At 42.8% G+C, this 24454-nt stretch overlaps 1 protein-coding gene across 1 annotated transcript in view; it reads right to left on the bottom strand.

Moving 5' to 3' along the window:
• Positions 1-579: 579 nt before the first annotated feature.
• The window catches only part of Pect (phosphoethanolamine cytidylyltransferase), a 71885-nt gene continuing 48010 nt past the window's right edge, over positions 580-24454 (bottom strand). Inside the window, exons 6-9 of the mRNA XM_080272173.1 lie at positions 23257-23403; positions 14737-14937; positions 1614-1834; positions 580-792 (exon numbers count right to left, since the gene is read on the bottom strand). Of these exons, the coding sequence (XP_080128299.1) occupies positions 675-792; positions 1614-1834; positions 14737-14937; positions 23257-23403 (687 nt within the window). The 3' untranslated portion in view covers positions 580-674. The remainder of the gene's footprint in view (positions 793-1613; positions 1835-14736; positions 14938-23256; positions 23404-24454) is intronic.

The raw sequence follows: 24454 nt of genomic DNA, 5'->3' as shown, positions 1-24454 counted from the left end.
GACTTCATGGCAAACATGACTAGAGTACCTTTGATTTGCAGTGAGCATGGAGGTATGAGTAAGGCTTAATGACACAAGGTGTGCTGAGGGAGGTAAAGGATTACCAATTGCCTTGCAGATGGAAAAGGAATGTGTTTCACTGATAATACAATGATTCAGGATAAGAGATCATACATTAGGGATCTACATTAGTATTAGTATTTTTAATATTATACAGATGAATATGATTCTGAAACAAATTTTCAGGTACTGAGCTTGAACTCAAGGCTAATTACCTTTTACCTCTCTGTACACTAGCTGTTTTTATTTCTTTACCAGACAGGTAAATTATTCCTAATTAAATATCTAAATTATCAACACACATCCTCTCAGTGCATCATTATGTACACAAATTATAAGCTCCAATAAATATTTTTTGTAATAAAAATCATACCTACAGAACTTCTAAGTTTCTTCTACTTTACCTTATAAAAATTTCCTAAAAATAAAAAAATAAGAAATTCTACTCGAATGCAAACCACTGTTTAACTACACTGGATATATCTCTGCTGATCTAACTACAGTATCTGTGCTACCAAGTCAACTGTCTAACCACAAACTTCAACACGTTATAATACAAAACAACTGTTGGTATGCCCCGGGCATGTTGTGCTGCGGGGATTACCTTCTGTGGGTCACTCCACTGCCACCGCGTCTATGTCAACACGGCCCTCAGCCTTAGCCATCATATAGGCCATGTAAGCTGCCTTTTCCTTTTTTGCCTTTTTCTTGTTACGTATCTCATAATCCAACCTGGAGATGGGGTAAAATGTGATAAAAACTGAAGTTGCATACTTTTCAGTACAGATCAGGCTTCAGGTACAGCAACACCATTTATTATACTTATACAATACATTGACATAAAATGCTGTATCGTTTATAAAGGCTCCAACATGCTTGCATGTGTCTGTCTTGGTCACTTAATGGCAGTTCTCCACGCTGCTTAATCTCTGGTAGCTGCCCTATTCAGTTCCTTATCCCTGTGGTGACAATATGTCCTCGTCCCAGGTCTTTTTGGTCAGCCTCTTGCAACCCTACCCTTGACATTCATACTCTCGCCTTCCGCACCCAAGTGTCATCCTTCATTCTCTTGACATGCCCAAACCATCTCAATCGACCTCTCGTCACAACACTAACACTGAAGATTAAAACACTAACAATATTTATTAAACTACTCAGTGCTCAGACTAAACTGAATCACTTAATTACATCAGGCATTTATGTTCTCTAACTTTTCAGGTAAACCACAGACATCTAACCAGGCATCCAAGTTAATTTTCTATAATTTTTTTTTTCTATAAATCCTTACAAAGACCTGCACAGAAATTTTTTTTTAAATTCATAAGTATTCTAGCAGTTTTTAAAAATGTAAACATGGATTATAGACATCTAAAGTATGAACTTTATTTCTTTTCAATACATCAAACTGAATGTTATGAGCTGAATGACTAATGATGAAAAAAAAAAAAAAAAAAAAAAAAAAAAAAAAAAAAGAGGAGAGCATAGCTATGAATTAAACTAAAGTCTAAAATAATGTACGTGGGCAACTAGTATGTGTGGTGGGAAGGGCTCACCTGTGTTCAATGATGCGCTCCACTATCCTTTGCGTGGTCATATCATTGCCAGAGTCCAGCAGCTGGAATTTACCCCTGGCTTTGGGCTCAGCATAGGGGTCTGAGCCATCTGCATCTGGCATGATTTCAGACATCCCATGGCAGACAAGGTCTACCTTCAGTTGGTCCATCAGGTCAGCAGTCACTGAATATGGAGCCCCTATCACAACTTCACTCACATACTGTAACATATTTATACAATCAACAGATGATTATGAATGACTTGATAATTCACAGTCAAATCATTCTCATGCCTCCCACCATTCTGACCCTACAAAGGATACAATATGGTGCCAACAAAATTCATGTGTATGAGAAGATCTTTAGTGGTTAGTGGGGACACTCATCATGCACTCAATGTAGTGCTGCTCTTGTGTGCCTGCTCTTTCCTCTCCTCCTTCCTTCTTTCCATCCTCCTCTTCTGTCTTTCTTTCTTTCAATTTTTCCTTTTCTTTCTGTCTGGGGGTGACTCTACACTGAGTGACAAACCAAATGGTTTCCTGTACACCAGTAAACCATCTACTATTCTGGGTGGCAACCATATAAATTATGGCACCTGGTGGTTTAATGGGCAATTAAGGCACTCCAAGCGGATTAAGCTGGTGCACGTTTATATCCAAAGGGTGGCTAGATTTTATTGCTCACATAATGCCACTCAGGGATGAGTGAGGCTGGTCATGCTCATTTTAAATGTGAGGCCCAACTTGCCTAGCCTCAGGCTCCTACGATTCTCATGGGGCAACACTGGATTAGATGATGATGATAATGATGAAAAGATTCCATATTAGCACTGTATTACAGTAATACAACTTCACATACACCATTCCCCCCAATAAATAAAACTTCCTCACTTAATATGCACTGTAAAAATGAGAAAATTTAAGTGAGTCAATATCAGATTCTCCCAGTAACTCACTTCAAAACATCAATTCCAAAACAATCATTAAATGGAAATGGGCTGCAGGGTAAACATATCCTGTGAAAAAAAAATAAATAAAAGAGGAACAAGAACAAGGAAAACAAGAAGAAGATGCAGAAAGATGAGGGATGCAAAAAGAAAATAGAGGAAGAAGTTGAAAGAAGGAAGATGATGATGAAAGAAGGAAGATGATGAAAGAAGCAAGAAGGGGAAGATCAAAGGGAGGAAGATGAAAGAAGAAGAAGAAGGCTTCAGTTTTTCAGTCAAACATGAAACTGACATGCTATTCATTTTGTTTCATTTATAAAGGCTCTACCATGCTTGCATATGTCAGCTTTGGTCACCTAATTGTGGCTCTCCATGCTGCTAGAACTCTTAACAGCCTCTCTATTCAGTCCCTTATCCCTGAGGTTACACTGTCTGACCTCATACGAAGTCCTCTAGCAACTTCACTCTCACTGCTCACATCTTGCACCCTCCATGCCCAGTTGTCATCCTTCATCCTATCCACACCCAAACCATCTCAGTCTATCCCTTTTCATCAAATCACTATTACATTCAAATCCCATCCTTCCTCTCAACTCTTCATTTGCAATCCTAACCCCCAGTCCTGACACATGCTCCACACAAGGACCCCTTAGCATTGAGGGAGCGCCCTCTCAATGTCAGGAGAACCAACAACTCCCTAAACTTCTTCTATTCACTCCTTACTCTTGCTCCAAGCTAGGTCCAGCCCCACTTCCAGCACATATGGCCCCCAAATAACAAAACTCCTCCACACATGCTCATATGATGTATGCCATATGATCATAATTTATTCCTCCTTCATCTTACTCTTCACCCTCACTTCTCTATCACTGAACCAAATGTCTAGTTAAGCCAGCAACTCCCTGACACAAACCCTTTGACTTCACAGTGTCTGGTGAAAGATACAGACAACTTAGCCACAATTTCTTAATTGGATCAACAACACCAGAGTAAAGAAAAATAAAGGTAGGTAAAAGAACTGTCACTCCAAAGCATGGGAAAATGAAGAAAAAATCTGGGTACAGTACTACTGGCAGCTTAGTGGACAACCATGAGAGCTGAAGAATATACCAAGGTTAAGAAGACTGCCTGGGAGAGTGCAGGCTGCAAATGAAAAAATTCAATGGAAATGGTGGAAAATATAAAAGATGCAAAGTTTGGCTGGCCTTCGCCTCAGTCTGTGGCTTGCCAAGATGTCCCTTGTGAAACCAGTTGTTGATAATGATTGCAACAGGCAGATACGCTTGCTTCCTATGGTTGCCAATATCTTTGGAGTTTTGTGAAAAAAAAAAATAATAATACAAGTTTGTAATGACTTGTACAATACAGTACAATCCCAGCTATCCGGTATCCAGACAAACGGAATACTCAGAAAAACGGGAAAATTCAAGGGCTGGTAAAAATGTCAGTAAGTTATAACTGTGCGCCAATTTGAATGGACCGCCAAACCGCCGTTTGATCATGTCACGTGAGGCTGGGTGAAGTCAGACAAAGCGAGGTGAAGGCATTTCCAGCTGATGTAAATCCCTAGCAAATCCTCTTAACCACCCCTCCTCTCCCCTTTTTTCCCCTATTTGAATTCAGTCATCCTCCACACCCTCCAAAAATCACCAGTCTGCTTTTTGCCACCAGACAGTAAACAAGCTCTCTTGCTATTGTGTTCCTCTGATAGACGGTAATTTGTACACTCCAAAATGCCTAAAGTGCAAACTAAACGTAAGCGTATCGTGCTTACCTTGAAACAGAAGCTGGACATATGCAACAGACTTGAAAAAGGCGAACATTATAAAACACTAATGCTTGAATATAAATGTTACTAGGAATGAAAGTTTACTTTGTTGGAAGCAAAATAAATAAATAATATGCCTGCATTTCATACGTACATCATTTATTTTATTTTCTGCAAAACAGCTCAGTGGCGGGTGAGGGGTGGAGTGATGGAGGTCAGGTAGGGAAGAAGAAGACCAGTCGGGGTATGGAAACGTAAACAAACTCACGTGGGGGCACAGGTGTCGTGATAATTCTACAGTGCAGTCTTAACACATCATCAGTTCACTAATAAATGTTCAAGCTTTTATTTCTTTATTTTATTTTTCAATTTTTATGAGTACAGTACATATAATGAATGCAGTAATTCGGTAAACAATGGACTGGTGCAATTTGTAGTACTGCAAATTGCTAGACATTGCACACGTGCGTTATGACCATGGTGTGTGTTTACAAGGCAGTTTTTCAGGCGGAATCTCTTAGTGTAACCCCTAATGTGACTGGTGAGTAACTGAACTGTATTTACTGCTGTGATAGCCTTTGTATAGATTTGACTTGAAAATCAGAAATACGGGAAAAATCTGTAACCAGGAAGGTAAATTCCCCAAGCCACCCGGTTAGCTGGGATTGTACTGTATTAAGGTTTTTAACACACACACACACACACACACACATCAGAGCTCGGCACCTCCGCAATCTACAATTTCCGCAATTGCGTATCGCATTATTTCAGTTGCGGGATTGCGATTGGGGCAAATTCGTCTGAAACTTGTGGTATTGCGTTGCACAAGGACTTCTGCAATCGCAATCTTGTCTGCAATCTCACACGTGGTGGTCGGTGTCAGTTAGTACAGGCTACAGCATGACTCATGAACATCAAGCTTGAACAGGATTCCCAGCCAGCAGCGACATCAGGCAAGGTGTCACTGCGTCAGTTAGCAGTAAGGATGGTGATTCCAGGAGAAATTATTTGATACGATACGATACGATATACTGTAAGCCAGCATGACAGTAAATTTGGTGACACACATAACTAATCATGCACAGGTGTTCCACAATTTGACAGATGACAATATTAAGGGTTAATGTAATGGTGATCACTGAAAATACTTTTATTTATGGTCTTACTGAGTTGTACGAGTGGATGGAGTGGTTGGTCAGTGGGGTGTGCCAGCTGAAGTAGATGGGAATGGTAGTGCTTTGGTGGACATCTGTGCTGGTAAAGGGTTGGCAATAGCTAACACCTACTTTCGGCATAAGATGATCCACATGTATACATGGAGAGTAACGAGGAGGATGGATGGTGAACTTGTCGAACGAAAGGCAATTATAGACTACGTGTATGTGGATGAGCGAATGAGAAGACAAGTGTTGGATGCAAGAGCGTGGACTGTGGAGTGGGTGCGGGAATGGAGGCTTGGACCATCACTTAGTGATGCCCAAGGTAAAGCTGCAAAGAAAATGGTTGAAGAGACAAAGGAGAAGACAGGATGAAACAGCTCCTGTGAGAAGAGTGGAGAAGCTGCAAGATAGTGAGAAAATGGCAGAGTATAAAAGCATAGTGGAAGAAAGATTGGGAAGGTACGAGTTAGAGGAGATGGAAGGGGTGGAAGACGTATGTAAGATATTCACGGAAGAGAGAGGTAGCAGCATGTGAGGTGGTTTGTGAAATGAGGAGGAGATGCAAGGGTGTGCAAGGAACAGCATGGTGGAATGATGAGGTTAAATGAGCCGTGGAACAAAAGAAGAAAGCATACTGTATAGTGAATGGCTAGCGAGTAGAGGTAGGGAAGAAGATGAGAGAGAGAAGAGAAAGGTATATGTGAGCAGGAGAAGGGAGGTGAAGAGACTGGTGAAGGAGAGTAAGAAGAAAGTGGATGAAGAATTTGGGAGGACTCTTGAGTGTGAAATGGAGGGAAAGTAGGAAACTGTTTTGGAAGGAGGTAAAGAAAGTAAGGCAGTGTGAAAGGGGAAATAGTAGGGGAGCGAAAGATAGGAATAATAGATTGCCGGTGGAGAAGAGAGAGAAATTGAGGAGATGGAAGGAGTACTTTGAGGATTTGTTGAATGTAGAGAGTGACAGCAGTGCGAGTATAGGTGGTTGGGGAATGGCTGGGAGACGAAGAGATGAGTGGAGGGAGTAAGAGATCAGTAGGGTGGAAGTAGTGGAAGCAATGAAGAAGATCAAGATGGGAAAGGCCCTAGGAATTGATGGAATGTGGGGTGAAATGCTGAGGTATGGGGGTGAGATTGTTGTGGAGTGGATATGGAAGTTGTGTAGATTGCCTTGGGAAGAGGGAAGGGTTCCAGAGGACTGGAAATCAGGTAAAATTGTTCCTTTATACAAAGGAAAAGGGGAGAGAGAAGTATGTGGTAACCATAGAGGTATTTGCCTTCTTAGTGTGACTGGTAAAATATATGGTAGAATACTCATTGATAGGGTTAGGCATATGACAGAGGAGCTAGTTGGAGAAGAACAAGAGGGATTTAGGAAGGGAAAAGGATATGTAGATCAGATATTTGTTATAAGATGTTTAGTGGAGAGGTATCTAGAGAAAGGAAAGAAAGCGTATGCTGCCTTCATGGACTTGGAGAAAGCTTATGACAGAATAGATAGGCAAGGTATGTGGAAGGTAATAAGAATATATGGAGTGGAGGGGAAATTGTTGAGTGCTGTGAAGAGTGTGTATGAAGGAGTTAGGGCTACGGTGCAAGTAGATGGTGAGCTAAGTGAGCTCTTTGATCTCAATGTGGGACTGAAACAGGGTTGTGTGATGTCTCCATGGCTGCTTAATATATACATGGATGGGGTTGTAAAGGAGGTGCAAGGTAGGACAGTGGATGTGGGGGTGGCTCTAATGAATGAGGGTGAGATTTGGAAGATTCCAGTGTTGCTGTTTGCTGATGATACAGTATTGTTGAGTGAAGATGAATGGGAGTTGCAGGGTTAAGTGAATGAATTTGGGACAGTGTGTAGGAAGAGGAATCTGAAAGTTAATGTAAACAAGAGTAAAGTTATGGTGTTTGAGAGGAATGAAGTCACAGAATGTACAGAGAGGTTGGATGGTGAGAATATGGAGAATGTGAATGCATTCAAGTACTTGGGTAGTGTGATGTGTAAGGATGGAACATTGGGGGATGAAGCGCGTGAAAGGGTACAGCAGGGAAGGAAGGTTGTTGGTTCACTGAAAGCAGTTATGAGAAATAGGGAGGTGAGTATGGAAGCTAAGAAGTCACTGCATGATAGTATCGTGATCCCTACCCTGACGTATGGAAGCGAGGCAAGGACCTTGCAAGAGGGGAACAAGTCAAGAGTGAGAGCAGTGGAAATGAGTTACTTGAGAGGAGCATGTGGAGTGACATGGAGGGACAGGTTGATGAATGAAGAAGTGAAGGAACATTGTGGGGTGGATGTGGATGTGGTTGCGAAGATAAAGAGAAATACACTGAGGTGGTTTGGACATGTGGAGAGAATGGAGAATGAAAGACTGACTAAGACGGTGTACGTAGGTGAGGTGGAGGGAGGGAGAGGGAGGGGCAGACCGAGGATGAGGTGGAGGGATGGAGTTGAGAGGTATAAGAGGGAGGGGGGAGTGAGTTTGGGGGAGGGTAGTCAAATGGTGGGTGACAGAGCGACCTGGAGGCGTTTTGTCTGCAGCCACCCTTTGCGGGATTAAGGCATCGGGCTATAGATAGATAGATAGACTGAGTTATTATCTGCAAGAATAAGCACATTTCTATGAATTATCTTTTAAGTTCTATGGACTGCTTTCTGCTGCTGGTAAGGCTGATTTTCCTGAGTGGTACAAAGGCTATTTCTTTTCCTTGTAATATTCCATCCATCCATCCATCATCCAATCCTACATTGCCACATGAGGTGCGTAGAAGCCCGGGGCTAGGCAGTTATTTTTGTAATAAAGGATATGATTATATTACAGTACAGTATTATAATATTAGTACTGTGCAGTAATACCCCGATATATGATACCCCGGCTTAGCGATGGGGATACAAATACTGTACCATTACACCCTGTTACCAGATGGCAGAGCCCAAGTTTAACCTGCCGCGTGCTAGCTATTTTTAGCCCACTGGTCACCCCAGTGCCGGCCATTTTTCAACTTTTTTTTTTTTTTGGGGGGGGGGGGGCTAAAATGATAGATTTTGATGTGGAAACAACGAATTTTGCCATTAAAATGCTCACCGAGGCTCGGAAATGAGTTTTATTGAGTCCTGCATACTAGTGTACAGGTATAGCCACTCTCTCACGCTCACCATGTACGTGAGAAAGCCGTTTTCTATGTAAGGTATACTCAGATATTTATGCTGGGAAGGTATAGCAATGTTCAGTACACTTTTCTGATTACTTATTACTTCAGCATCTATCACAATTTGCTTGTCTTTCTCACTGTGAATGCATTATCTAACACTTACTTGAAGATAGGTACAACATTACTTCATTACGTATAGTCCTGGCACTTACAAGAAGGTATTTACAACTTGACTTCACTATATAGTCCTTACACTTACAAGAAAATATTTACAACTTACACTTACATGAAAATACTTACAAAATGCCTTCACTATGTACAGCACTGGATGAGACACACAGGCAGAGTGAGGCAGAGCAAGTGTGAGGGGGGAAGCGAGTGAGTGTATGGCCTTGACAGCCTGGGGGATGGTAGAGGTACAGTTACCTTACATGCCTGCCAATTTTTACCCGCGAATCTTGAAAAATGCGGTCACAATGAAGTCATTTATTTTAAACCGTTTTAAAAAGGCACTGGCACTGGCCGTAGAATTGTCAGACCGTCTTAAAACATCACTGGCACGCAGCGGGTTAATGATGGGCCCTCCAACATCGAGTCCACAAGTGACAGGCCGAAATTTTGAATCAAGTGCGTTCCCGCAGCCAGCTGAACCCAAATGCCTTCCAGGATGCGTGGAAATGCTCATGCAGGCCCCACAGCCATCGATCACCCTGCACTCACCCATATCGTTCTTCTTACACAGGCGATCTCAGAGCGAGGAACTTGCTTATGCTCGCCCACCATGCGTCATGCTACATCACCAATGTTATGCAAGCTGCTATCGTAGTGCATCATAACTGTGTTCGAGCAGTGCCGTGAGTAGAGCAGTGATACTAATCATGTGTGAAGTGCGATATTGTGTGATTTTTGGCCTAAATAAGTGTGATAATGTCTGGTAAGGGCACTGCACGTGGTGGGGCTAGTGGCTGTGCTAGTGGAGGCTCTAGTCATGGTGGTAAGCGGCCTGCTAGTGGTGGTGCTGGTGATGGCCCCACAAAGCATGTGCATAAGACTGAGTCACTAGAGGTGAAATTAGAAATTCTTAAGCGCCACAACAAAGGCAATGGTGTGTGTGCTATCGCATCGGCTCTCCACCTGACCCAGTCGACTGTCTCCACCATCATCATCAAGAAGAAGAAGACCATTACAGCTGCTACTGGGGAGGTTGCAACCTTATCCGCTTCCCTATCACCCACCAGCGAGAGCCTGCGATGAAGGAGCTGGAACGGATGCTGCACACGTGGCTGGAGGATCAGAACCGGTGCAAGGCACCCATGAGCCAGGCAATTATATGCACTAAGGCTCTCTCGCTATGGGATGAAATAAAGGTGAGGTGCGATCTTATGATAGCGAAAACTTTAAGGCGAGCCATGGGTGGTTTGACCGGCTCAACAGGTGAGCTAATCTCCATCACGTGAAGATGTACAGTGAGGCGGCGAGTGCAGACACAGTGGCGGTGGCAGCACTTCCTGACGAACTCAAATGCACCATCATTGAGGGTGGCTACGTTGTGAAGCAGGTCTTGAATGTTGACGAGACTGGGCTCTTTTGGAAGAGAATGTCCTCCAAGACATATCTTGCAACAGAGGAAAAGTCTACACCAGGATTCAAGCCTTTGAAGAACTGGCTGACACTCCGGCTGGGGGGCAACGCCAAGGGTGACCAAGTTGAAGCTGCTCCTTGTTTACCACTCCAAGAACCCCAGGGCTCTGGTGGGGTATGTTAAAAAGAACCTTGAGGTTATCTGGAAGTCAAACAAGAAGGCCTGGCTGACTTTCGATATCTGTTCGTCATATTTCCACTCGTACCTCTCTCGTGTGCTGAAGAAGTATGCCTCGTGGGAGAATTGGCAAACGGATTTCTTGTGGTGGTACAAAATGTGCCCAGCCACTCTCCCGTGATGAAGGAATGGGCCAGCAATATAGAGGTGGTGTTCCTGCAGCCCCCAACACCACGTCCTTGTTGCAGTTGATGGACCAAGGGGTGATTGCTGTCTTTAAAGCTATTACCTCTGCCACACTACGCAGCAGTTTGGTAAGGGCCTGTGGCAGTGATGACAGGACAACAGTGCAGCAGTTCTGGATGGGCTACAACATATGCCACGCCCTAGAGAATATCACTGCAGCATGGAGTGAGGTTAGTCAGGCCACCATGAATGATGTGTGGCAGAAGCTGTGGCCAGAGTGCGTCCACTCCTTCACCGGCTTCCCCGAGGGCATGGAAGCTCCGCCTGTGCAGCATGTGCGCGAGGACATTGTGCAATTATCACGCAAGGTGGGCTTCGAGAAGGTCAACAAGGATGATGTGGAGGATGTTCTCAAGAACCACAGGGAGGAGCTCAGCAACGAAGAGCTCCTCAATATGGTGATCCTGCAGGCACACCAGGAGGCAGAGAAGGAGGTCGTTCCTGAAGTGCAAGCTCTGAATATAAAAATCCTGAAGGAGATGCTAATGAAGCTGGACGAGATGATAGAGCTTATGTGCACACACGACCCCCCCCCCCCAAGATGAAGCAGGGATGCAGCTAATCGGCTTGAGGAGGGGATGAAATGTACAGGACAATGCAGGAGGAGAAGAAGGGGGCGGCCAGGCAGACTACAATCGTAGCCTTCTTCAAGCAGGCCCCCACCACGCCAGCGACCCGAAAAGGATCTCCCAAGCCCTTGACGAGCAGATATCTTCCCAGCCTTCAACCAGCAGAGAAACACCAAGGGACACCTCCCGCCAAGGACGTGCTTGGCCCGTAGTGCTGGACCTAACCTCCAGCCAATCCCCATCTCCAGTGTCACCTGTGTCTTCACTACGGCACTCCGCTACTCCATCACTACCTTCTTCGTCCCAGCCTCAATCTCCCACACCACCTTAGCCACTGTCTCTGTCTCCCTTGCCATGATGTGAGCCACTACAACTAACTCCATCACTACGTCATCATTCATCACAGCAGTCTCCCTCGTCACCTCACCGGTCATTGCAGCTGTCTCCCTCACCACCTCCTCTGTCATCACATTTCACTCCATCGCCATCCCATTGCATCTCATCGCCACCGCCTGAGCCATCGCATCTCACCCCTTCGCCACCACCTGAGCCATCGTATCACACCCCACTGCCAATGCCTGTCTCATCGCATCGTAATAGCTAAGTTTTCAGTAAATACACCAAAGTATCAGCGACAATTTTAATATACAGTAAACCCTCGATATAACAAACCTTATTATAGCCAACTTCAGATATAATGACCCGACATTTCCAGAGTGAACTTCTGCCAGATATAGCCACCTTCGTGGAAGTTCACTCCTTGATATGGTAAATGTACTGTAACAGTACTACACTGCATTACAGGCATTGCATTTATAAGTACAACTGTATACAAGATGGTATTTACTGTACATGTACTGTATAACTACATGAACCACTGAATTCTCCATGTGAAACTTAATAGAGTTTCACGTGGTCCTACGTGGCGGCGCATGTAGGACCAAACGACATCACGGATAAAATGACTGAGTCGGTAATCCCTCGGTTAGTGACGACCATCGGATATAGCAAACTTTTGGATATAACGACCCACCCCTCCCCCCAATTAGTTCGTTATATCGAGGGTTTATTGTACATCATAAATGTCATAAATGGATTATAAATACAATAATTCACTACATTACCAATCGATTTACCCCGTTTGTGCACTTTGTACTGAACATTATGAAACTGGATTGCAGTATTAACCCTTTAAATGCAGTGTGTCGCTTTTGCGACGATCGCCAAAAAGGACATAACGGCGGATCGTCGCGTTTGTGATTCGAATTAATTTTGAATAAACGCGGGCAAGGATGTTCCAGCTGATATTGTCTATCAGTACCGCCACCCTTTAGCTACAATTAGCATACTTGACCTTTGTACTACTGACCTTCGTTGTTGCCAAGTATCGCGTTTTTTTCCCCCCTTCCCCCCCCACCACGGCCCGGCCAGCCTGGCTGTGATATATGGCAGCGCGCTGACTGCTCAGAACTGCAAATCTGCGCAATCCTCTCACAAGCAGTTTATGCTAATAGGAAACGCTTGTTTCCCCAGTTGTCACACTAGCTTTTTTTCGCGCGGTTTGCCCCTGTTTAGTGTCAGTTTACCGCAGGCTTTCAAAATGACATTATGGCGAGTTCTAGCTCTTCCGAGTCAGTGCGAGCGGCCGACAGGAACAAGAATAAAGTGACGGGTGTAAGGCAGAATAAAAGTGCACCGCGGTGGTCTTTTGGGAAGTACTATGATTGAAAATAATGTAGTACACATGTTTTTAGCTGTGAAAATGGAAATGTTTGTTGAGTGACGGGAAGACCGCCGCCGCGCTGCATGTCGGCTGTACGCTCCATTGATTTTAGCCTTATTTTCAGTGCTTACTGTACAAATACGGATTCCAAACTACCTGTATGTTGCAGTATAAAGTTTACTGTGACAGAATGAGGCTGCGGTAGAGGGGAAACCGGGTTGCTGGAGGTGTGAAAGTGAAGATTTTGTTACCCAACTTTGCAAGTCTCCACAAGTCCTTGGGTAGTCCACGAAGGCTCAACACCTGTCTCTGGTGAAAGCTGAATGTAAGTACTATCTGCCATACCAAGTATAATGTTCTAGGGTTAATCTCTGATTTTTGGCTAATATTTTCCTACAGGTACTCAGACCGCGATCCAACCCCGCCACGGGTGGGGGGGGGGTCGGCTGTCCATGGCTGCGTTTTAGGGGTTAAGGTAGCAGAACTGCACATTCCATGTTTATTACGGAATTGCGGCAGCAGAAGGTAACGGTCAGAGGTTGCAGAATTGCAATTGCGGAGTTGAATTTTAGACTGCGGTGCCCAGCACTGACACACACACACACACACACACACACACACACACACACACACACACACACACACACTCGTTACTTGAGTACTCTCTATCTCTCACACACACACACACACACACACACACACACACACACACACACACACACACACACACACTCGTTACTTGAGTACTCTCTATCTCTCTCTCACACACACACACACACACACACACACACACACTCTCAGTCATTACTTGAGTACTTTCTCCTCTCTGGACACTTCTCTGATGCATGTAGGGAGATGAAGGGTGGACCGTTGTGTTGTATACTGATTTAGTGTATTATCCTGTTGCCTTCATACAGTTTTTAAGACACTTTGTGATCTAGTGAGTTTAGGCACTCCAACTGTTGTGGTCCCTACCAGTCTAATTCATGGGGACAGTTGGGATACCCCTAAGGAGTGAGAAACTGGTCACTCAACTTTTAATTGTCTGAACTGAGTAGCCTTGCCCTGGGTCCCTATACTCCTGATGGGGCAATACCAGACTGGATGATGACGGATGGAAGGGAAGGCCCTTATTATTGCTGTTTTCTTCTCCACTCTCTTAGATGAACTTAGAACTTACCATTTTCCATCTTGTCAGTATTTTATAATGCTGTACCATATTACCTAACCCATCCATCCATTCACCATCCAATCCTACATTGCCCCATGAGGAGCGTAGGAGCCCGGGGCGAGGCAGTTGGTCCCAACATTTAAAATGAGAGTGACCAGCCTCACTCATCCCTAAGTGGCAATAAATCACCAATCAACCCCAACCACCCCTTGGATATAAACCTTCACCGGCTCAATCTGATTGGAGCGCAATAATTACCCACTAAACCACCAGGCGTCAAAATTTGGTTATATGGTTACCACCCAGCGTAGTAAATGGTTTCCTGGTGCACAGGAAACCATTTGGCTTGTCACTTAATGTCGAGTCATCCACAGGCTGAAGGAAGTGGAAAGAATGAAGGAAAGAAAGACAGAAGAGGGAGTGTAAAGTCACCCATAGGCAGAAGGATAAGGAAAGAATGAAAGAAAGAAAGACAGAAGAGAATGGAAGGAAAGAAGGATGGAGAGGAAAGGGCAGACACCCGAGAGCAGCACTACATCGAATGAGTGGATGGTGAGCGTCCCCACCTACCACATATTACCTAAGCCATAGTGTGTAAACATCATAAACACGCTCTTGGATGGTAGGTACTAACCTTGCAAGCGAGAACTGAGAGAACCCGCTCATGAAGATTCATGATGGGATAATTGGCTCCTTTGTAGCGATTGACTACTGGGTCTGTGTGTAGTCCCACGATCAAGAAGTCACCCTCTTTCCGTGCCTTCTCTAGGAAGTCCAAATGACCAACATGGAACAGGTCAAATGCCCCAGCCACATACACAATTTTGTCACCAGACTGAAGTCACACATGGAACAAATGAATAATGTAGCAGAATATGAAATACAGTACTGTAACTTACAATTTACATTTCATAACTGTAACACTGTCTCCACAATCTTCAATAACAACACTACTACTCAGTTAAACAATGTGACACTGTATTGTTACGTTCCTAGTCCCACACTGCCACAGGCTCCAACTGAAGTAGTTCAGTATAGGAAGAATGTTGCCCAGTTAGCTGTTCTTCTTATGGTCAGCCTTACAGTATGCAACAAAGAGATCAGCTCAGCCATTGTAAATAAACACTGGCTTCTTAAGTTTGCTGTCTGTATCTTCCAAATAATTGCACTTAATGCTTGCCAATTACACTTCACTGTTTTCACAAGTACCAGAGCTATACAATCTTCATTAACTGAACTGACACTGAACTAACCTCAGACTGAATTGAAACTCCTCTAGTCCCTTCCCCATCCTTAAATAAGCTCCCTTTTTACTAGAATGATCTACTACATTCTTGGAGAAGCAAGCATTACCAACTCAGAGACATCCAAAATATCTAGAGTTTTCTTACACTACATAACACTGAATTATTTACCATACAAACTGATATAAAATAACATAATTTAACAAACAAACACCAAAATAAAGAATTATAAAGAAAAAGAGAATAAAAATTACTGTATGACTTTATAAAATAACTCTGCTCGCAATAGCAGGCTAACTGGCAACTCTGACAGCAACTCTGACACATAACCAAACTACAAGAATGACCAGGAACACTCTAGTACTACCTATCTGCCAAATCCCGCTTCTCAACAGTATTAAGCGTTAAATGACTTAGGGCAATCATACAGAACAATCTTCTACCAACAAAAATTAAAATGTAAGGACACTCTTTGAAATATTTACGATGTACAGCTTCGTTCAGAAGTTCGTACTACACCCAAAGTGGAAGACACAAGCCTCGGTCCGCTCTTTCTGGACGACATGTTAATACCCCGAACCGCTCGCCACCACAGCCCGAGCAGCAAATACCGGAACAGTTTCAGTCACACGACGAATGCGAAATTTGAGATGAAACGGATATTTATACAGATATTGACAAGTATTATTACATATTAATGAAGGAAATACGTGGACATTATGCGGTTGTGATGAAAATATGTTTACAAATAACAAGTTACAATACACAAATAGAGGGAAAGGAAGAAGTCTGATATGAATCAATAAGTGATTTGTGAGCTGACTATTCTCCCACTGAAACACACACACACACACACACACACACACACACACACACACACACACACACACACACACACAAACACACATACACGCACAAACAAACACACACACATGCACACACAAACACAAACTCATAAGAACAACAACAACAACAAGTCACCACCACCACAGTCTCCGCCACTTGCCACCCACCACAACCACCCATCACCACCAACGCCGCCGCCTCCACTGCCCACCACCACCGCCACCACCCACCAACACCCACAATCCACCATCACCGCTGCCGCCGCGACCACCGTCCACCACCACCGACGCATTAACAAAGCGTATAATTATGGAGGAAAAGACATTACAATAGTTTACTTCATCCGTCCTGTTTGTATGGGAAGGCCAAGGAACACATCCTATTTATTGCGTATGAGTAATCTTGCACCTAATAGGAGGTGGATAATATATAAGCATAATTATACGGAAGTTTTCAGACAAAAAATAGACAATTTTATTTTTATTTTTTAGTCCACAATATTATATATATATATATATATATATATATATATATATAATCTGTATTATATCTATACCTATCTATATTATCTATACCATATCTAATTATCTATATCATATCTATATCTTTATTATATCTATCTGTCTGTCTATAATATATCTGTCTATTCTATCTCTATTATATCTGTCTATTCTATCTCTATTATATCTGTCTATTCTATCTCTATTATATCTATCTATTGTATCTATTATATCCATCTATCTGTCTATCTATCTATCTATCTACAGTATCTCTCTCTCTCTCTCTATAATATGCATACATATCCTTAATATAATGAAAACTGTTGCCTAACTTTTCACATCAATATCGGGTCCAGCCTCCCTCTTTCTCAATCACTGCTTGCAACTTATCAGGCATGGAGCTTACAAGGCCACGGATGAACTCGTGTTTGCGCCGGCAAAGTTCCTGCTGGGCGTTTACGTGGTTGAGGAGATCATTTCTTGTCCTCCCGTCTCCTGGCTGCCAGGTATTAATCATGTCAGCCCAAACATGTTTGTTACATTTAGATTGGCCCCTCTGGCGGACCAGTCTGAGAGGTGAAGTATGTCTTGTCTCTGAAACCACTGCCGTACTACACGTGCGGTGTGGATGGGGCACCGGTCATGCATGGAAATTACAGGTCCATCTTGGAACGGGAAACCCTTTGCACGTAAAGATGGCAGGGAACGTTCCTTCAGGATATGGACACACTGGTCAGCAGTAAAACGCCCCTTGATGCTGAACATGTCACCCAGCCCATGTAGAGTCAGGTATCCCCAGATGTTACAGGTAACGTGACCCGATTGTGCCTCCTCACAAATGTCGACCCTCTCGCATCTGCATGCGAAGTATATATATATATATTTTTTTTTTTTATTGTTGCAGCCATTAGACAGAACACTAGTTGATGACATGTTCCCCTAAGAACTGATCACAGTTTTTCTCGGCACTAATGTCTTTATACAAAGAAAATAGAGGCAAAGAGTAGAAGGAATTATATCTTTTTCCAGGACAATATGAACAGAATAAGACCAAAACAAGGGATCCTGATTATTTTAGATGCCTGGTCATATTGCCTTTAAAAGACTGGAAATCAAGGACGGAGGGGTATGCAGACTGCGGAAGACAGCTTCATTATTGACCTATTCCATAGGTGAAAGTCTGAATATCGGTTAATTATTGTAACAGCGAGGTGAACAGAAAACAGATGACTGCAACGAAGACAATGCCTTGAGGGGGGGCAATAACAGTACGGAATTTTATCAGTAATAAAAATGGTAATATCATATACCTGGTGTTGTTTCTTCTCCAGCAGTGCACTCTACCATGCGAGGTGGAGGAGAAACACTTCTCATCCATGAAGATGACTCGCGACCAAAAATCTAGGTTCTTCTGAAAGTAGCATTGAACAAAGGCTAACCTCCCCTCTCTGTGTTGTTGTATCAGGCTTTCCATCATTGCTGGAATTCTATAGTGTATACCAGCGTCATGCAGCCTTTGCCTGACAGTTAGCGCGAACACCTCTAACTGAAGACTGTCCCTTATGGCCACCGCGATCGTAAGAGGTGTTGCCCCTGCTGCTGCGACAATAGCAGCATCTCCAGCCTGGGTGGTTCTTCGAGGGGCTCCCGTCCTTTCTAACATGAAAGTATTCGCTATTAGTAAATATGGCACTAATAAAAATCAACGCCGAAAGTCTAGCTTGGGAAAACATTACGAGTATGTATACTTGTGCTGAAATATATTGTATGATATGAAAATATTGTTACAAGGGCAACAGTTGTACTAAACAAACTGCTGCCTATAAAGATAGTGGCGTAGCGAGACTAAATGCAGCTCAAGGCCGGATATCCTAGTTTCACTCCATCACTGCACGGGACTGCCCTGCAGAGGCGATTGCTTGACCGTGGTTCAAGGCTCTGCTTGGCCCGACAGACCAGGGTTACACAACAACAACAACAGCAACATCAAGAGATGGGAATTGAAGTCTCGTTCTTAGAATGACTAGGACTGATTTGTATGTGACCATCATAAATCAAACCCTGTCAGTTCCATCCAAAGAAACGTAAACACAAATATCCATTTCATTGAGATGCCTGGACTCACAGCATTTGAAATACTGTGGCACTATGCACTGGAAAAAGACATCCTAAGACATTTCAACAATTAACTAGTCGTATACAAGAAAGGCAGATTAGTAGTTAATAGATGCATTACAGAGCGGGTGAGAGGATGGGGCAAGGCTAGTGCCTCGTTTCAGTCGTAATGGGGGAGAGATACAAGCAGAATTCAGAGGAACAGTGGTGTGTGTGTGTGTGTGTGTGTGTGTGTGTGTGTGTGTGTGTGTGTGTGTGTGTGTGTGTGCAAAGAGGGAGAGAGAGAGAGACAGGGATGGCCCGAGGAGTACGTGATTGGGGGGAGGGTAAGGACAATTTTGACCAATTTGATCCGTTTGGCGTTACGGTTTGACCAACTAAATAGATGAAAACAATCCAAATTTATGAGAAAGTAATTTTTATTGTAACAGACTTACAGTATTTCCTGGAAAGTAATTTATTTACTGGTGACAAAATTAAACAAACTCTCATTCTGGATTTCTGGTGAAATATAGACACAATTCAAAATTGCACAACTGTTCACTGATTTTCAGTCGTACAGTGAGAGATACAAGATGCTTAAACTGACTACTTAAAAAAAAATAACATACACATACACAAATCACACTTGGTAAGTCATATAAGGAAAAAGGTGAAAAACGAATGTTGAGTCAACTTAAAGTGAATGTGGATAATGGATTAATAAGGATTCAGCAGTAACAACCTGTATATACAGATTGTTTAATGATAATGGCTTTTATAATTTTATTCATGTTTTCATGAGCTTCCACCAATCTACAGTTTTTTTGAAGATCCAACTGATCAGTTAGGTCACTTTCACAAGCTAGAACCATCAGATAATGTAACATTTTTTTCTTTGGTTCGGTTTCGCAAATAGGCCTATGTTTTTAAAAGCTTAAGCCTGCTAAATGACTTCTCGATTTTTGACCAACTCAGTAATTCTTTGACCAACTCAGAACACACACTGGGAGGGGAAGTGACACCCCCTCCCAGTCGGGCCATCCCTGGAGAGAGAGAGAGAGAGAGAGAGAGAGAGAGAGAGAGACCGAAGGGAGTCAGCAGAGTTAAGGAGACGAACAAAGCCTAAAGAATAAGTACAGTATGCATCAAAATCATTATTATAGATCACTTTCATCAAGATGCAAAATTATTTCCAAAGATCATATGAATACGTGAGACAGTGAATTGCTGTAGCTCAGTACCCATCTCACCCTTGCAATTTCATGTTGCATCACCGCCATCCAAAAATAAACAAACGAACAACTGCCCAACACTACACAGAGTATCTCAGCAACATACCCCCTTCTCCACCCAATAATACAAATCACAGATCACCCAACACTACAAATCACAGACATACAGTGCATAAACACAGCCATTAGCCACCACAGCCATCCAAACCCTTCAGTCAAACAGCATCCTTCGTGAACCACCACCAGACATACACTCCTTATCAACCCTACCCAGAAAGACACGAACACACCTATACTTATTTTTTTTTTTTTAATTGAGGCGAAGATGCACTTGACAGGTTGGTGATGATTGGCTGAATGCAACATGTCCGAATAACATTCTTGTATTTCGAATAACTACCGGGTAATGTCACATTACTTGGTAATTATTTGAAATACAGCTATGTTACTCGGGCATGTCGCATTCAGCCAGTCATCATCAACCTGCCAAGTGCATCTTCGTGTAAAAAAAAAAAAAAAAAAAAAAAACTATAGTCAGACTGCGATGTGGTCACCACTGTTCCCTGCTACGGTTCCGACACAAAATACAACTCACAAACAAGTTACTTTGCCCACACTGCAAGGCAACCCCCCACACCACAACACAGTCATTCACCACATGCACATCACTATTGCAACACAGTCTTTCAATATAACCTCAACCAAAGACTTTTGGAAACGACGGGTAGAAGCTTCTGATTTCCATTGGGATCGCAACGAGATGAACCTGGGGTTGCAACAACAACAACTACAACATCCAAACCTCCGCCGACTTTCAAACTCGACTTTACTTTTTCACCACCTTATCAAGATCCATTCTCTCTTCATGACCACACCAACTGTATATCATTATATGTTATCAATAAGCCTCCTCACACCAACAATTTCTCAGTTCCTATTATTCTCCAGTCTCTCTTCATGACCACACCAACTGTATAGCATTATATGTTATTAATAAGCCTCCTCACACCAACAATTTCTCAGTTCCTATTATTCTCCAGTCTCTCTTCATGACCACACCAACTGTTTATGTTATCAATAAGGCTCCTCACACCAACAATTTTTCAGTTCCTATTATTCTCCATTCTCTCTTCATGACCACACCAACTGTTTATATTATCAATAAGCCTCCTCACACCAACAATTTTTCAGTTCCTATTATTCTCCATTCTCTCTTCATGACCACATCAACTGTTTATGTTATCAATAAACCTCCTCACACAAACAATTTCTCAGTTCCTATTATTCTCCATTCTCTCTTCATGATCACACCAACTGTTTATGTTATCTATAAGGCTCCTCACACCAACAATTTCTCAGTTCCTATTATTCATTATTTAACCCACTTTACGCACGCCACACACATTCCAAAACTGTCCCATTTCCAGTGCCATTATTCCATAATTTTCGCCCTTATGCCATACAAAGAGTTTTAAGTGATTACACACCCACACCCACACCCAAACACACCCACACCCAAACACACTCACACCCAGGCACAAACACATACATACACATACACACCCATACCCACACCCACAAACCCACACCCATACCCACACCCACACCCATACCCACACCCCCACACCCTCACCCATACCCCCACACCCACAGGCCTACACCTCCACACCCCTATACTCCCACACTCCCACACCCACTCTCACATCCCCCCCCCTCCACACACACTGTGTGGACAATGCATCACTGAACCGAAGTCTGATATTTTGTGAAACATCAATCAAGGTTCAGCAAACATTGGCTGGGAAAGTATCACGGAACATTATATATTGCATGTAAATCAAGACTTTACAAGGCATAATGAATATTCGGGTGTGAGGTGTGTGGACGTGAGAAAAGCAACAGATGAGGCGAAGTGAACATCGGCCACCGTGCGTGGCCCCGCCCGCTGGCTCTGGCAGCCACTAATAATTGTGGATGTAGTGTAGGGAATATTTGGCCATGAAAATAATGCATAATAAGTACTATTTTTACACCTGTTGCGTATGCTTTACATTAGTCACCCACACCACGTCAAAAAGTAAAATGGGAACGTTGACTATAATACTCGGGATGTAATTTGCCACTCTCCCAAAAACTGATGCTCGAGAAGGTTGCAACCCCACTCCCACCCCCTTACTACGCCACTGTATAAAGCTGTTTTCACTGACATCTTCCACAGGGGCCGAAAACTAGTTTTAGTTTCTGTTAGCACTGGAATATAACGGAGAGCTATTGTTCACAATTATTCATTATTAGCATAACATTACAGTAATACAAAAGACTTATGACTTACGTTGGTCCTGAAGGTTGGCACTCTCCTCCCATCTCTTTATCCACTTCATCACAGTTTTTGTAGTGAGGTCAAGTTGATGCGCTGTTGCCCTGATGGAAAAGCCATCATCACGTAGCGCAAAAAATTTGACCTCTGAGCACTAATTTCTCGTCTCGCCGATTTATGTCAACTTGGTGGGGCACGTGATGGTGCTGATTTCACCTTTGAGCAGAGGATAGCCAAAACACCTCGGTGGAACCCCCCCTCCCACACCCCACAGAGAGAGAGAGAGAGAGAGAGACCGACGGTTACGTAGAGGAAACATCATGTTAGCTACTTCGTCTTAAAACATATGATTTCCATTATTCCTTAGACTCCACCAATCGTCTTCATCTACTTTTGAGTATGAACATGAATTTTAGCTGTTCACATACTTCGTAAATGTTTGAATATCTTGACTGCATACACATTATTTTTGGCTGCTTAGATTTTCCTTGAAACGGTAGAACTATTCATAAATACTGAGCTAAAAAACGGCCCATGTCTAGGGATTAAGACATGCGATAACTCACTAACTCCCATAATCACATTGATTCATAGCCGACCTTCTAATATTCTGTTATGTGCTTTTCTGCTGTTATTTTATTATTTTTTTTAAGGCAGGCGAATATAAACTTACTTTCATCATTTAATCAGCAGTAAGATTGACTGATATCTGTGAGTATGAAAATAAAATTCTCATTTCATTTAACAGTCGGTGAGCGAATGACACTGCTTTGATACTAGCCAAAGTCTGGTTGCTCGTGGGAAGTCCGAAGCTGTAACCTGTCGTCCGGGAAGGAGGGGCCGAGACTAGCGCCTTCCACGCTGGGTGTAGTACGAACTTCTGAACGGAGCTGTACATATCCCTAGGGTGCTGCATACCTTTGGTGTGAGGCCTGAGGAAAACAGAATAATCTTCTGTGTGGTAGGAAGGAACTGAGTAACACCTGTCCAGGGAGAACGAGCACTCGCATCTGTTCCTAGGCTGTCAGAGTGACCACGCTCTACCAGGTATTCTGCATCACCCACCTATAAAAAAAAAAAAACTCAGCAAGTTAACTTCACAAGCAGTTACTCACCTACACAAAATCATTTCAATCACTTTCCTTTTCCCTGGAAATCCAGCAACAAGGAATGGCCCAGACAGAAATGTCTTGTCTACTATATTCACATTTACAATAAAGATTCATATGCAGCTGAATACCAGTACCGTACCAAATACATTCATGTACATAATGAACCTGTCAGAAAAGCCAGTGAAAACATTTACTCAGCTGAAGTTCAACAACAGCAACTAATCAATAACATGGTAGTTTTTCTAATATTCTCAGTACAACCAGATGATTATATTCAACATGCCAGATATCTCAAGTGGTAAAGGGGTTGATTTTGCAAGAAGCTCTTTTGCATTCCATTGCTGTGACTCTTACATCAAGAAAGCACTTACCTTCGCTGCACCAAAAGTAGATAATTTTATAATTTCATATCCCTTAACCCCCAAAGGTTGGTCCCCGTTCTGGAACGTGTGTCATGGGGACAACGGTCCCCATTCCAGAACATTTAATATTGCCCCCAACCACTGCATCCCAACAAATCATTGGAGGAACTTCAGCCACCATTTGATCTGAAGCTAAAGATTAGTACTTTCTTATAGGTAAACATTATTTTCATAGATGTAACAGTTTTTACAAAAATGATTTTAGAAAATGGCCTATTTTCAGCATCGTGAATGGGGGAAAAAAAGCCTCTCCTCAGACACTCTTGCATTCTCAGCCACTGCTCTATAATAAATAATTGTAGGAAACTGGAACACCACTCATTTGAAAGCTAAAGAGTTGTACTTTGATGGGTATAAAGATTTTTATGATAGTTTCATAGTTTTCACACGAGCGATTTTGAAAAGTCGCCTTTTTTTTTTTTGCAAAAAAATCCCTACTCCTGACAGTTGATTTTATAAACAATGACCAACCCCAAGAGGTTAAACAAATGCTGTTCATAATATTATTATTAATGTACATTTTCAGTTAAACTCACAGAGTAAACCTGCTTCTAAGGAACATACACATGAATCACTCTGGTA

Source organism: Coenobita brevimanus, chromosome 50 (genome assembly GCF_032717465.1).
Source record: "Coenobita brevimanus isolate Jiangsu-jjx chromosome 50, ASM3271746v2, whole genome shotgun sequence".
Taxonomy (NCBI): domain Eukaryota; kingdom Metazoa; phylum Arthropoda; class Malacostraca; order Decapoda; family Coenobitidae; genus Coenobita; species Coenobita brevimanus.
The sequence above is the reverse complement of the archived record's forward strand: the minus strand, read 5'-3'. Positions and strand labels throughout refer to the sequence as shown.